General features: G+C 45.3%; 1 protein-coding gene across 11 annotated transcripts in view; it reads right to left on the reverse strand.

The window, feature by feature from the left end:
• The window catches only part of HUWE1 (HECT, UBA and WWE domain containing E3 ubiquitin protein ligase 1), a 182,475-nt gene that overhangs the window by 52,431 nt on the left and 114,440 nt on the right, over positions 1-15,604 (reverse strand). For 10 of the 11 annotated variants that reach the window (XM_070540895.1, XM_070540904.1, XM_070540900.1 and 7 more), the window contains 3 exons: positions 9,010-9,096; positions 5,253-5,389; positions 4,456-4,546 (listed from right to left, as the gene is read on the reverse strand). In XM_070540895.1, the coding sequence (XP_070396996.1) occupies positions 4,456-4,546; positions 5,253-5,389; positions 9,010-9,096 (315 nt within the window). The remainder of the gene's footprint in view (positions 1-4,455; positions 4,547-5,252; positions 5,390-9,009; positions 9,097-15,604) is intronic. The other variant, XM_070540902.1, reaches the window with a different exon arrangement.

Raw genomic sequence — 15,604 nt, forward strand, 5'->3', positions numbered from 1 at the left:
GCACGCTAATCATCCTAGGAGACTTTAACGCCATGGACAAAAGCTGGGGATACCAAACAGCAAACCCAAAAGGCAAAACGCTAGCGGAGGCAGCAGAGAACACCGACTGCAACCTACTCACAGACCCAGACACTCCAACCAGAATCGGAAACAGCGTTAGCACCGACAGCTGCCCCGACCTCACGTTCATACGAGGAGCGGAGCAAGCAGTGTGGGAGAACCTGTTAGAGAACCTAGGTAGTGACCACTACATACTCAAGACACAAGTAACTTCGGACAGGCTAAGGCGTCAGCTGGGATCGGCAAAAATTACGGACTGGAGCGCTTTTCGAGAGGCATGCGATAGGAATCTCGCCGAGAACGGGATCCAATCGATAGAAGAGTGGGGGAAAATTCTCATTGAAACACAGCGCAAGTACACCAAAGAAATCACGCGAACGACGCAGACGCCCGAGGTAGACGCCAGACTGCTCAAGCTGTGGGAAGCTAGACGCGGGCTCACCAAGAGGTGGAAGAAACAAAAATACAACAGGAAGCTAAAGATAAAGATCGCAGAAGTCACAGCGAAAGCAGAGGAGTACGCGGCGCAATTGGCAAGGCAAAATTGGCAGCAATTCAGCGACTCCCTCAACGGAACTTTGAACACAGCGAGGACGTGGCATATCCTCAAGGCTCTCATAGATCCGACCAAGACCAAGGCAGAAAACAACAAAACCATCTACCGGTTCATCCACCAGTACGAGGGACCAGACTCCGAACTCCTGGAGAAGGTGCGCGTTAAATGCTTCGGGGACACAAACCCAGCAGCTTACGCAGAGCGCTACCGAGGAAGAGAAAACGTTAACCTGGACAGACCAATCACGCGAGAAGAGGTCTACGCAGCGATTCGAAACACAACCAGAAACACGGCCACGGGTGCAGACAAGATAAATAACGCACTCATCCGCAACCTTAGTGAAGAGTTAGTCACAGAATTTACCGACTTTCTCAACAAACACTGGGAAGCTGAGACCGTCCCCGAGGAGTGGAAGCATGCGGAGGTAGTGATGATTCCTAAACCGGGCAAGAAACTGCAAATTGAGAACCTCAGACCGATCTCGCTCACATCTTGCCTGGGAAAACTGTACGAACGAGTGGTGACGCTGAGACTACAACAGTACATGGAGGACAAGGAACTGTATCCCCACAGCATGTTTGGATTCAGAGCAAAATTATCGACCCAAGACGTACTGCTTCAAATCAAAGAAGAAGTACTCGGGAACGTCCCCAGGAGCGGGGAGAATATAATAATGGCATTGGATATCAAGGGGGCTTTTGACAATGTAAGCCACGAAGCTATCCTCACGGGCATGAACGACCTGAACTGCGGGAGGAGAGTCTACGGCTACGTCAAAGCCTTCCTTTCAAACAGAACGGCAACGATTGGCCTCGGAGGGCTCCGATCAGAGAAGTTCCTTACTCCAAACAAAGGGACGCCTCAAGGGTCGGTCATCTCCCCCACGCTTTTCAACATAGCAATGATTGGCTTGGCAAAACAGTTAAAAGAAATCGACGGCATACACCATGCCATGTATGCCGACGACATCACCATCTGGGTTAACACAGGCTCGCTCAGACAGAAAGAAGAGAAGTTACAAGAGGCAGCCACCTGCGTAGAGGACTACGTCAGAGCAAGAGGGCTAGCCTGCTCCACTGAGAAGTCCGAGCTCCTGAGAGTTTGGAGAGGAAAGCAAAACCGCACAGTCCCCACCAGCGACGAGTTAAAGCTCAACGTCTACCTCGAGGGCAAGCCGATACCGGAAAAGACGCTCATCAGAATCCTGGGGATGTGGATACAGTCAAACCAACGCTGCACCCACACCCTCGCCCTACTCAAGGCATCCACCCTACAAGTGGCCCGCATGATCACGCGCATCTCGCACAGACGCCACGGCATGCGAGAGGAGGACACACTCAAGCTGGTCACAAGCTTGGTTGTCAGCCGAGTGGCATACAGCCTCCCATACTACAATCCCATCAAGAGTGAGGTACAACAGGCGGACGCGATTCTACGCAAAGCCTACAAAACCGCACTCCACCTTCCCCAGAACACCTCAACCGAAAAGCTCCTAGCCTTAGGACTACACAACGCCTTCGACGAATTGAAAGAGGCGCAACTAGTCTCCCAACAACGCAGACTACAGCAGACCCCATCTGGCAGGGAGCTCCTGAAGAAACTAGGCTGCGCCGATCAACTGCAAGAGATCCAGAGGACCGAAACAATTCCGGACGAGTATCGCAACACTCTAAAAGTAGCACCCATACCCCGGAACATGGATCCCAACCTCCACAAAGCACGCAGAGAAGCGAGGGCTGAATACCTACAAAAAACACTAGCACCCCAAGAAACGACGGTATATGTGGACGCAGCCACATACGCCAGAGCAGCGGGGCAGAGCAACAGCAACGCGGTAGCAACGGTGATTGATTCGAACCTACGCGAGATCACCAGCGCATCACTACAAGGCTGTACGATAATCGAGGCTGAAGAAGCGGCCGTCGCTCTAGCGGCAGCGGAGGGATATCGTTCTAAACGGTCTTTAACAATCCTTACAGACTCGCAAACAGCGTGCCGCAACTACCTACGTGGCAGAATAGGGCACGGAGCGCTCCGCATACTCCGCTCCGGAGACCACATAACACAACGACAAACAAAAGAAGAACCAATTAGGCATACAATAGTATGGACGCCGGGACACACGGGAGTCGCAGGGAACCAAGAGGCGGACAGGATAGCTCGAGGGCACACTTATTACCGAGCATCCCACGTAGGCGACCTCGAGGAGACCGAACCTGTACCCCAAGACTATTCGGCGATACTAAATTACTACAAGGGCTGCAGAAAGCGGTATCCACCACCGCACAGCTCCCTTAGCAGAGAGGACTCTGTCGCGTGGAGGCAGCTACAAACGGGCTCTTACCCGAACCTACACGTACTCAGCAAAATTTACCCGACACAATACAATGACAAATGCCCCTGGTGCCACGAAACACCCACGCTGTATCACATAACGTGGGCATGCCAGAAGATAGACGTGGCACCCGTTATACCAAACCCGAGTGCGGAACAATGGGAGGGAGTGCTCTCCAGCGATCGCCAGGTCGACCAAGAAGGTATGATTCGGCGAGCACAACTGGCAGCAGCATCCAGCGGAGCCCTGGACTAAGGGCAACCGACCGTTGTGTTAGAAGATGGACGATTCCATCTGAAGACCGCAGAAGACCAGCGAATCTAGAGCTGATAAAGTTTTTCACTCACTCACTCACTCCACTTGTACTGGCCTGATCAAATACCAGAAGACAAGACAGTGTTACGTCCAGCAGCCGTGACACCACTCAGTACTAAATTATTGAGAGACATGTTTACCTGACTGCACCTTTCGTAATATAGCTTACCTTATTAACTTCCAACATTTCCAGTCACAAAACTACAATTACCATAAAAACCTGTACTTAAAGTAAGAGTTTTTTAGGAGGTAGGAGCTGGGAACTAGTCAAGCTGACTTGTCAGCTTTTTTCCCCCCACTCCCTTACTTCATGAGTGAAAAAAGATTATTATTATTATTATTATTATTATTACTATTATTACTTATTAGCGTCTCAAATATCCACCTCCTACTAAATGCGGATCCAAACCAAAAATTTCAGCCAAACAGAGTCCAAAGCTTTGATTTTATTACTGTTGCATGGCTACCATCATCTTCATCTTCCTCTAGCGTACAGGAAGCGCCATCTAGGTGCCATCATGGCTTTGGCATGGGTGAGCATCCAGAAAAACTATCGTACTTTTAGGAAATGCAGCATTTTGAAATTGCTTGACGGCACAGAAGATGACTATTTGGGAGTAGTTCTTGGACGAGGAGCTGTCCTAAGACAGCGCAACAGAGGATGACGATGACTGAAGCGTGAAGTCCAATGTAAATAAACGTTTTCGCTGAGTTTGCCTCGTTTGTATTATACGTGGTAAAACTTTTTGCTTTTCACGATCCCTAAATCTCGCGTCATGTTATACGAGTCCGCATGATATGAAAATTTTTAGAGTACTAGCAGTACTGCTTTATTTCATTTACTTCTGAAGCTTATCAAAGCATGTAGCATGAATTGTAGATGCAAAGTGAGTACAGTAAACACGCTCAACCACTGGCAATTATGTTTTACACACGGACATTACTGAGGTTTCCCGTGTGATGCTCTGTGATAACACTAACAGCTGAGTGAAAGTAGCTCAAAATGACCCTGTGTTTGCATATACGAGTCTATTCAACGACTGAAGAAGGCACAATACAACAGTTCTGACTAGGTTCTGATTGCAACTGCCAGTAGCCATCAACACAAAGGGCCACCATAACCATTCTGACGAAAAGTAGCTGAAGGAAAGCACAAAGGCCAGAGGAAATGCAAGAGACAGTGGTTTACCGGATGACGGGAACACTTCCTCAAAGTGGAAGAAGAGGTTGTCGTCCCGGTCCTGCATTCGAAACAGGGCTTCTTCCAGGTCCTGGTACTCCTGTAATATGAAAGCACTAGTATGAAGGGCGCAGTGCAGTGACGCACACTCGCGAGATAATGTCGGACTAGGTGAGAAGCTGCTAAGAAATACATTTTTACACGAGTCATGCCTCGTTAATAAGGACATTTTGGTTCCCAACCAATAGCGTTCATAAAGAGGGCCGTCCACCATAACAAATCTTGATGGACAACAAGGTACATTAGTTGAGAATAGGCGATATAACTACAGTTTATGGGCATTGCACCAAGCACTGGGGAATGAAAATTGACAAAATCATAGCAATCCAAGGGTGTTATTCTGGTCACTGCTATATTTAAAAAAACCGCAAGGAAATTTAAAGCGTGTCGCTGGCCACGAGGGCGGTGACAGCAAGGTTCGTGTTGATTAAATCCCAAACAGGGCTTTCACTCAAGGGAACTAAATAAGACAAGAAAAGTCCAGGAGTATCAACTACAGCTTGAAGAGGCTAGCGTATAGGGGAAAAAAAAAAAAAACATGGCCTGTATACAATGTCCCAGTGACCTGGGAAGAGTATTGAGGCTGATGTTCCCCCATGAAGGGCCTGAAACTTGCCGCCAATCACTAAGACGGTGCATTTTGTGGGCGGCCAAATTGCACAACCTAGCCATACGGGCTCAATTAAGGGTTGTCAGCTGGAAGCACAGCAAGCATGTTAATTCGTGAAGGCTAAACGAGAGCTCACCTCTTCATCCTCATCCTCGTCCTCAGCTTCCTCGTCACCTTCATCTTCATTCTCTTCGTCCTGCTCAACTTCATCTTCACTGCGCCCAGAGTCAGAGTTGCTCTCAGAGTCTGTCGTCTCCTGGTGCACTTCCTCAACTGTGGGCAAGTGGCACAGTGAAGGAGTTCGTGGCCTCAGTTATTCAACCAATCGCTACCTTTCTGCTGCTCAAGTTACACACAGCAAACTTCACTCTACAAAACACTTTAATGTGACCATCAAATGCATATATGAATGGCTGGCTTGCAATATCCTTTTACGATTTCTGTGATTAGAAGGCAAGCTCACTTATGGAGGATACGAAAATTTACTGATGGATAAGTCAAATTTCTTTAACACACCAAGAAAATGTGCATCATCTTAAATTTACCTAAAAAGCACCAATTCTGATCCAGAGACCAGAGTAAAACTACAGCTTAACATCAACATAACAAAGTCAGTAAAATAAACAAATTTGCTTTGTTCTATCAGAAGTTTGTTATATTGAAATTGACTTTGTATGCAAGTACAGTTGCTGGCAAATTATTATTTGTTACACAGAGGGGATTACAAAATCTTCATATTATTCGGCAATTGGAAAATGCAGATTTGAATACGAAAAAGATTGATTTCATTAAATTTGGGAGTAGGCGACAAAAGATATGGTATCATGCCGAACCATGGCACTTTTCTGCTTCAGCAGTTATTGGTTGCGTGGTGCGATTTGAGAGCTTCATTCCACTCTTAACTCATTTGATCATATGTGCCTGCGGAAGTTTCCATTTCTTGTCTCGGTAGTTTTTCACGGTTTCAGTGAAATTTCGTTATATTGAAATCATTTATAAACACACTTCGTTATATTGAGAATCAAAATAGATGATTTTCTCTGACAAGAAGCTACAAAAAGTTACACTTCCTTATATCAAAAATTTTTTAATACCGAGGTTTAACTATATTTCAAATAAATATGCTCTGGAAGTTCTGTTGGAGATTGTCCACCTGGAAAATGGTGACTCACTAGCAGATAGAATTGCATGTGGGTGCTTGCCCAAGCAGTGGCAGCAGTAATGGCATCTCATATCTGAGAGTCATTTGTATTTTAACGGTACTCGCACCTGCTAAAGAAACATGTCAGGATTTCTCTTTCCAAGTTCTTTCACTCGTAAGGCTAACACCTGGTTAGCACTTTGCCACTGATTGCACTTGAGATACGACATGAAAACCTCTAAAATATACTCATACGCAAGATACCTGGCCTGTAAGAATTTTCATCTTATTACATTCTAAAGTGTTCTTCTCTACACATATAGAAGACAATAGCCACCAGCAATACAGTACACAACCTCCGAAATTGAGAGGTAAGGGCAACTACATGAATTCAGCACGCAAAAAGACAAACAGTGCTGCCATAATGTCTAAAACAGCACAAAGACGTACACCGAACAACAACAGAGGATGGGACATATACAGTGCATGTTGTCCGGTATACGTCTTTGCACTGTTTTTAAACATCATGGAAAGCCACTAACTTGCCCAATCTTCCATTCTTCAAACAGTGCTGGTTTTACTAAAATTTATTAAAAAATTGCAAGGGCAGCACTCACTAGTAAGGAGAAGAGGAAAGAGGGAAATTCACTCCAGTGATGTTTCAACAAAATGACTTCACAAAGGCAAGTCCTCTTGTCAAACTTACTGGTTAAAAGAGTCTTTGCCTTTCATGTATACTTTCCAATTAGCAGCCACAGTCGGACAGAAGTGCAACCGCATGTCACCCCGATGTCAATAACAAACACCTCCCACAATATAACCTCAACCTTGATCACAAAAAATCCTGCAAACAAAGTGTATAGTCTACCAGCTTTGATTATGGCTGGTCCCAAAAAGCAAAACTCTACCCGCATCAGAACAGTTACCACTGCAAATAGGTACCCTGCCAAGTGGAAGTTTGCTCAGAAACGTAAACAATTGGTGAGCAAAACAAAACTTTGTAGAGAGTTTAGTCCACAGTGGACTGTACTGTACTTCACCTGAGCGGCATCCTAACAGCCAGCGAGGCTTATGGCAGTTAAAAGAGTGCTGATGCGATAACCGTGCAGTTTGTAGAATGTAAACATTGATGGAGTTTGAACATCCCAGATCTACAACACTTTAGCAATGAGGATACCATATTTGGCTGCCTATACACGCCGACGTCGTGGATGATGACATGGAAGAACCGCTAGAAGCTATCAGAACAGGAAACGTCATGGCTACCATGTTTTGACATCGCTATCAGTAGTGACTGCAGTCCGGGAAAGGTCTGTGCACTGCAATTCGCTGTCTATGGCATGCACGTTTGCCATTTCACCGATTCCACGGTTGTATACGTCATAAAATGAAGTAAATGCAGTAAAACCTTGTTCATACACTTTGGAAATAAAGAAACACGAGAAAAAAGGTACTAACAGGGAAAACGTACAATTTGATGTAACTAAACATTTTGACAGACTCAACTATTGTTGACATCTATGTAATGCAAAGCGTCGCGCAGATTGTTACAGCACGATAGATCGACGCGCATCAAGCTGGTGGTGCTCCGACAGCCCAAGAAGCATTTTGTTTTCCTGTTGCATGTTTTAAGAGGGCGACTGGAAACTGAAACGAAACATGATAACCACATCGGCCTGCAGCAGGAAACCACGGCGTGTTTGGATTATCGCCAACTACTAAAGGCGTGCAGCACGGTACCAATGGCACCGCACACCACCTGCTGTAAAGCAGGTAGGTGAAGATGCTTATCACAATAGGTTTGGCGTCGATAGCAGTAAATGAGGCGTGCAACAGCCCGGGCAGAGATTTGCTGGTACAGGGATAAATTGTGCACGCAGTTGTTTTCACGTGAGGCAAGCGGCTAAAATACTGTTTTCAAATGCGCACACCTCGCACCTATTGTTCACATGGGATCTAGCTGCCGGAAAACGTACTCGATCGATCGCAGTATGCAGCAGGGAATGGTTTATATGGGATCTAGCGGCCATAAAACTTAAAGGATTGCAGTTTCGCAACGTACTGAAAACTAGTGCCAAAATATAATATTTCCTGGGAACGTATGAACTGGTAAAAAATGAGCGTAACTCTATTAGGCAATTTTTTGTGTTCTTGATGGCGAACGTTGGCACCGGGAAAACATACTTAACGGGAGCGTATCAACAAGATTCTACTGTATATGCACTAACCGTTTGGTATGCGTTAGGTGACTACAGCTTAAGCAGTCAGCCAATACATTAGGTTCAATGGCGACAGGGCAGGTGATTCATCGTGACTACAGTTAAGCTGAAATTATGCGGGTACATATTAACAAGCTTCTACTGTATTGTTTCAAACTAAATATATTTAGTAGCTACCTGCGGGTGTTTGATGTGATCAGGGTCCAGGCTTTATAAAGACAATTCGTGTGCACACACAGCTACATAAGCGCGCGTGCGCACACGCGCACACACACACACACACACACACACGCACACACTGAAACATGACAAGGTGTGTTAGGCCACACAAAATAAATGAGGAGAACGAAGCACTACTTTCAAAGGGCAGCAAAGCACAAAAAGCAATGCTTCATTAGACGGGAAATGAACAGCAGAAGCGGCAAAACAAAAGGACAGGACAGAGCGGGAGTGAAGCACGAAACAAAGGAAGGCAAATAAAGGAATGCCACCGACAAAAGGACAAGGTGAGGAAAAGCAGTTGGGACACTCACTATCACGCTGCGAGATCATCTGTGAGTCGTGTTCCTCTTGCGACTCAACTCTGAGCGTTAGCTCGCCCCGGCCCGTCAGGCCACTCTCTGGAAACCGGACACCTCGCTGTTGACACGACTCTTTGCATGAACGACACTCGGCTTGCTCAAAAGGTGCAAGCGAAGGATGTGCACCCAAGGCAATGACAAGGTGAGGGCAAAAGGCACATTGCACAACTGATAACCTGACGGGAAACCAGCACGCAAGACCTCCAGAGCAGCCAGACAAGAGAAAAGCGTTCCATGGGAGTGCACACATACTAGCAGCGCTCGACAGAGGTGAACTTCACCTTAGCGAAAGCTGACAATGCCCATTGTTTGTATAATTGGTCATTGCTTATTTCACAAATTTGAAAATGCCTTATCTAAATAGCATGAAACAAACACGTTCACATCACCAAATTGTTTTAGGCATGTTATCTTCCCATAAACTGTATTTGGTTGCAGTCTCTCAGAGCCAATGATGCTGCTTCATCTACATTTGCTACAAATGAACTGCACTGTTGAATATAAAATAGCATGGCCTCAACGTTAAGGACAGCCCTAGCGTGGCAATGTCAGAGGTCCCAAAACCGCCACACAGGAATGATGCATTCCTAAACTTCCTGTAGAATTCCAAAATCTCAAGTGACACACCTCAACACTAAAGCCCTTCTACTGATGCTTCTGCTGGCCAGGCAAAGTACCGCCAACCTAGCCTCATCTCTCGCCATTCCTGTCAATCTTTTATGTCAAGCAGAACTTGCGTCGTCTCAGCTTTTGGTTCCGAGCAGGAGAGACACCTTCTGCTGTCTGTTACTGCAGCATAGAGTAGCGAGTGGGCAACAGAAATGAAAAATAAAAATTTAGAGAACAGAAATCATGGACGCAGATCTGGTTTGAGTGACAAATTAGATAACGGCGGCTCATGTCAACGGTCGGTGCTACTTAGCAAAAGTGGCAGCGGCGTGTGAATAGAGGGCTTTCACTGAACACGACGAAGTGCTCACCATTTAGAGAAACTAAGCTAGACAATGACCGTCGTCCCAACTTGATCATCCAAAGAAATCAAGCCGCCACATTCAGTGCAATAAGACAGTGGGACACTGACTTCAGTTAAGTCTACACGATGCAAACAAGCAGGTGGCATTGTGCCAAGACAGAACAGCACAAGACAAGAAATGAGGAACAAGAACGAGGAACATAAGCCCTGCCATTACAGACCTGACACTAACATTCACAAGCAGCAGACGTTGGTCATTGCAACAATTCACCACAAACTAACACCAGGACAGGAATCGACATTCACGGTTGCATGCAGCCAGTGAAAATGCTAGTGCTGTGCGGGGTGTTTTTGGTTCTTGCAATGAAAATTATACGAGTGAGCAACTTGTGTGCCTGTTCTGCCACGAGCGGCAAATGCATGGCAAAGATGCATTCTGGATATGGCAAATCTGCACTGTGGAAGCCCACAGAGTGGAGGACGGTTCGTGAAACGGGGAAATGGTCATCCATCTCACTGTTACACGAACCTACAAAAGTGTTGATCCCAGGTTCGATCCCCACACTAGGACATTTTTTTTTTTTTTTCAGCTGCAAGCTTCCTGAAATACTCATGGGTTTCCTTTGTAACTTCATGCTACTGTAGGCTGGATGACAAATTTCCCTTTCATGCATTATGGATCGCCCACTTTTGGGGATACTTTTGGCTTCATGCTGTGTTACCAAAAAAATAAAAAAATTAAATTATGGGGCTTTACGTGTCAAAACGCCTTTCTGATTATGAGGCACACCGCGTTACCAGGCTAGCAGCATATTCTTGCAAACTTCATTTTATCCACTTAATTTTGTGAATTCGTAAAGAATTTGGTAAAAAATATTTCACAGAACATAAGCTTTAAAGATGCCTTATTGCTTGTTGCAAAAGTGCACCTTTGCATCTAAAGCTGCCAGAAAATTAGATAAACTAAAGGATGCTATGCTAAAACGACAACACTGGACATTGCATAGAGTGACACTTCATTGTAATAACGAGTATCCTTTAGGTGTGTGCGAATATTTAAAAAGTGAATATTATCGAATATTCTATTTTTAATAATTGTATTCAATAAAAAAAACACATAATTGAAAATGTTTGAATATTCGGTTAGATACAAATATCTGAATCAAATCTAATGTATTGCTGGCTGTGCGGGAGCAAACACGGTTGGTCGCGTTTGTTTCTTTCTGATCTAGGACTACTGCGGTGATATTGTGCTAAATTTTGCGACGATTTCGTGCTGCTATCAAAATTTCATCTGTAAAGCACACTTAGCCACTGAACGTCGAAGAGTTGCAGGAAAGCTAGCCTCTCAGTAGCCAGAGACACAGGTTTCCCAACAGCGAGGGCGCACTTTTTTTCTTTTACGCACCGCCCCTAACTCTGGGCTTTTTGCTTGACACCAAATGCGATGAGTGACGACTGGCACAGACAGGGTCAAATGCCTCTGAGCTTACGGGCCTTGGATGCAGTATAATGAGGCACAGACTGGTGAGGACAGTGGGAATTACTAAATTTTCCAAGTTAACATGAGCCAAAATACAGAATTTTTAATGGCTTTCTAGTCTAGTTGTTTTTTTAACTTTTACAATGCAATTACAATGTTCCAACATAAATTAACCCAACTTGCTAATAAATGCATGTGCATACCATTATTCTATATTTAAGTATTTGTACTCTATTCGTATTTGAAAATTGATATTCGCACACCCCTAGTACCAAGTTGTTATTTCAAAATATTTCAACCAGACAGCAAACAGGCGAGAGGATGCTTCATACTGTTTAACGATCCGAGTGCATACGGGTTTGCTGGCAAGATGTCCCGAGCATTTAATGCAGCCTTTTTTTAGGCTGGATTACCATTAAGCATTTACTTCACACATTGCAATGAAACTGTTCAAGGACAACTTCAAGTGTGATATCAACCTTGAACGGCAAGTTCTAGCAGCATATTCTGCAAGCAAACCCGTTCTGTCAGCTACAGTTCACTGCAGACCTGACCGTGAGAGTATTATTTCTCAAAACCTTAACATCCAGCCCCTATAGCTGATCCTTTCATTTAAGAAGGTCTCTCTCTTGCAAAAGGGCAAGTGGAACAGAAAAAGCAACATGCACAATACAAATGCTTTTGTTTGGAGAATGTGAATATCCAATTTTCAAAAATTATTCATATGCTAACAGGTCATGCAGCTCAACAGTGAGGAGGCTCGAATCTTCCTGTACTCATATCTCATTTCTCGCGAGACTCGCTTTCCTGGGGTTCGGCTTCCCTGCATGATGCATACAGTGGTGGGAGGCAATGTTTTAGTTATGCAGTCTACGAGAGATGAGGATGGAGTGCTAGCACCACCTCACATCGTGGATAACCCCCACGCAACATTAAGTTGCTTCAGCCTCTTTGGCTGCAGTACGCAGGCGTGTGCAGATCGAATGCGCTCCCGTCTCGGCACAACTGTTGCACATCACCGTTCTATCCTACGGTAGGCTTCCTGTTCAGCATCGGAGCGCGGTGCAGGTGTGGGTGAATACAATCGCCTGTGTGTACTTCGGTTTGTGCATCCACACTCACAAACGACTAAGGCCTCAAGAGTCTGGCAAGGCCTCAAATTTATTTGGTATCCCTACACGGCGAGTCAAACTGCGATCACTCAGCGTGTCTCATCAAGGAACAACTGCATATACTCGTGTAAAGATCACACTTTTTCATAATTTTGGTAGGGTGCCGCCCATGCACAGATAGGCCATTTGCAATTCAATTTTCAGTCCTATTACGGCAAAAAAAGTAGACCTTTTTTTTTCTGCCATTATAACAACACACTATTTGGCGTATGTCCGTAGGAGCACTTGTTCACATTCTTCAGTCGTAACACTGTCGTTGCCACTAAGACATGGCTTCATCAACATCTTCAAAGCGACGGTAGTCCTCAGTGTCGTCCATAGCCTTAGAAATGCTTCATATGTGGTTGAGCGTTTCCATTGCAGGCAATCATGCTATGCCGCTGTGAAACAGACCGTACGTAACAGCAAGGGTCTCAAAGGTGGCACACAGCAGATTTTTTTCACTCCATTCTTCAGCCAAGTTAGGGAGTGTAGCCCTCACTGCAGTATATGTGGTATTCTACGTATAATGACGCAATTGCATGTATACTGTGCGAAATCCAGTACTTGAATTTGATACCAAGTTTGACTATTTCAAAATATTATTCGGCACTATTCAATTCAAATTAAAGTTAAACGAAGGAGCACATCCAAAGAGCGATGACAGAAAGAGCCACTGGCACCAGAGAAAGCAAGAACACGCAACCAGCGTGCATGAGCGCCTGGCAAAAGAATGCTGGGACAATGGGAGACAATTATGCACAAGTATGATGACGGTACGTGGCGGAGACACACAAAGGACAAGACAACAGGCCAGGCAGAGAAAGGGCAATGAAGCAATAAGCAATGCCACAAGTGCACAGGAAGCCACACAAGAAGCCTCACAGCAAGAGAGAGATACCACATCACTTGAGTGAGAACCACAAGCTTTTGATAGCCACAAGCGTTTGCATCAATGTTTTATGCCCCCCAAACCAAATACACCTACGCAACTTGAATCGATGCCAACACGTGCAATGGATGGTAACGAAGCTATCAAGTTCGGTGTATATCGTGAAGCCAGTTTCAGTAGTTCCAACAAAAACGCAAGTTTTTGTTGGAACTCACTTGGCAGTATTCGCTTGTAAAGTTAGCCTAGCCATGATACAGCCAGTCATGTGGTGAAGCATGCCAACCAGGGAAAGGTGCCACTGTTGCAGGGCATAGCGCGCATTCCTTAACTTACAAACGCACCTCGACACCTCCGGTCACAGTACGAGCACCGAGATGCCTAATAAGTTTACTAACAGGCCTTTAGAGTTGTTATACAGACCTTTGTTAGACATTTTCTGGCTTTCAATGTCCCCCTTTGTAAGTTCTCTTATCTTACCACCTTCCCTTTTGCTAGCTTTCCCAAAACGCAGATTTTTTTTCACTTCACACTGGACCCTTTCTATGCTTTGTGTGCTTCAACCACATAACACTACTGAATTGCAGCGAAGCTGACTAATCCAGTTCGAATTGTCTGGTGAAGGCCAATATTGAGATCAAAACAGAAATTTGGGCCCATAGGAATGTATGAGCACTGGCCAGCACCTTCGCTAGGAATCTAATTAACTTAAATTAAGGGGGGATATGGGGATCAAAGCTAACTTTTTTATTTACCATCCGATTTTGATTAAATTTTGCACAGATGTTAATAATATCACAAACAAAACTGTGAAAATATGGTGAAAATATGGCTGCAATATCTGAAGTACATCTTTGTTTACAAAATTGTTCTGCTTTCATTTTTGCAAAATGCCTGCACACCTGTATATTGGTGCTAGGAGTTCAAACAAACTTTGATAGCACTCCTATATGTATCCTCCACACAGTGACATTCCTGTAATTTTTTTAGCCTAACAGATTTTTTTTATATTTTCATTCTTTTGCAGCTACTTCAGTTGCATGAAAATCGAGACTGTGAAAACAAAAGATAACAAATTATTGAAGCAACTATTTTGAAAACAAAACATGTCACTGTGTGCAGTGGTGCACAATGAGTGTAACAAAACAAACGGTGTAAAAATATTCATAACGGTGGCTGAGATATTGGCTTTGCAAGCTGACCTTGGTGGTAGAAAAAAGTTTTGAGAAAAAGGTGTTTGAAGTTTTGGGCCATGTTTATTCGACTAGAAACCACCGGCCTTGTAGGTACAGGAGTCAGGCTGCTCTCTTGGCTTCTTGGATCTTTTATGCTTGCTTTCATGTGCTTTTTGTGCCCTCTTCTTGCGCAAGGCATTTTTCTCAGCTGCTCGACTCGCTCGAGTCCGTCGCCACCGAGCATGATCCTCCAGCCGCAAACCCTATCTTCCGTTCGGTTGCCGGCACAGAATGAAGTGACGCGCGGACAGTGGCGGCGGTCATATTCAACACTTCTGACAAGATGAATTGTGACTCAAGATGCGACTGCATGGTGCGACCGTTGCTGATGCACGGTTCGTCTTCACGGCCGCAGACGCACGCGCTTGGACCGCACTTTCGTCGTTCATCTCGGTGACGGCGGTGGCACAATCGGGGTACGTCGCGGAGCATTTACAGGGCGTTGCAGGCCCGGAAGCATCGGAAAAGGCGGTTATTAGTTCGGTATCATCACCACTGGAACTCAAGGCTGCAACAGCCTGCGAATTGCCCGGCAATGCGTCGGCAGTCTAAGCTTGCGCGCGGACGCAACTCTGCTAGGACTAATCCATCGGATGTTCGGCGGCTTGCGCTTGCGGCTGCCGAAGCGGCGCTTGGTCGCGTATTTCGTCGTCCACGCCCGCCAAGTCATGCTCGAAACCACAAAATGAAATAGAAAACTCAAATCCGATTAAAGCGATGAAGCGGCGGCGTACCTCGAATATCCTACATGTAAACAAAGGAGCAGCAGCCAGCGCGCGATGAAACGGGAGAAGCAGACGCCGCAGCAGCTCGCTT

The sequence above is a fragment of the Dermacentor albipictus genome, chromosome 6, assembly GCF_038994185.2.
Source record: "Dermacentor albipictus isolate Rhodes 1998 colony chromosome 6, USDA_Dalb.pri_finalv2, whole genome shotgun sequence".
Taxonomy (NCBI): Eukaryota; Metazoa; Arthropoda; class Arachnida; order Ixodida; family Ixodidae; genus Dermacentor; species Dermacentor albipictus.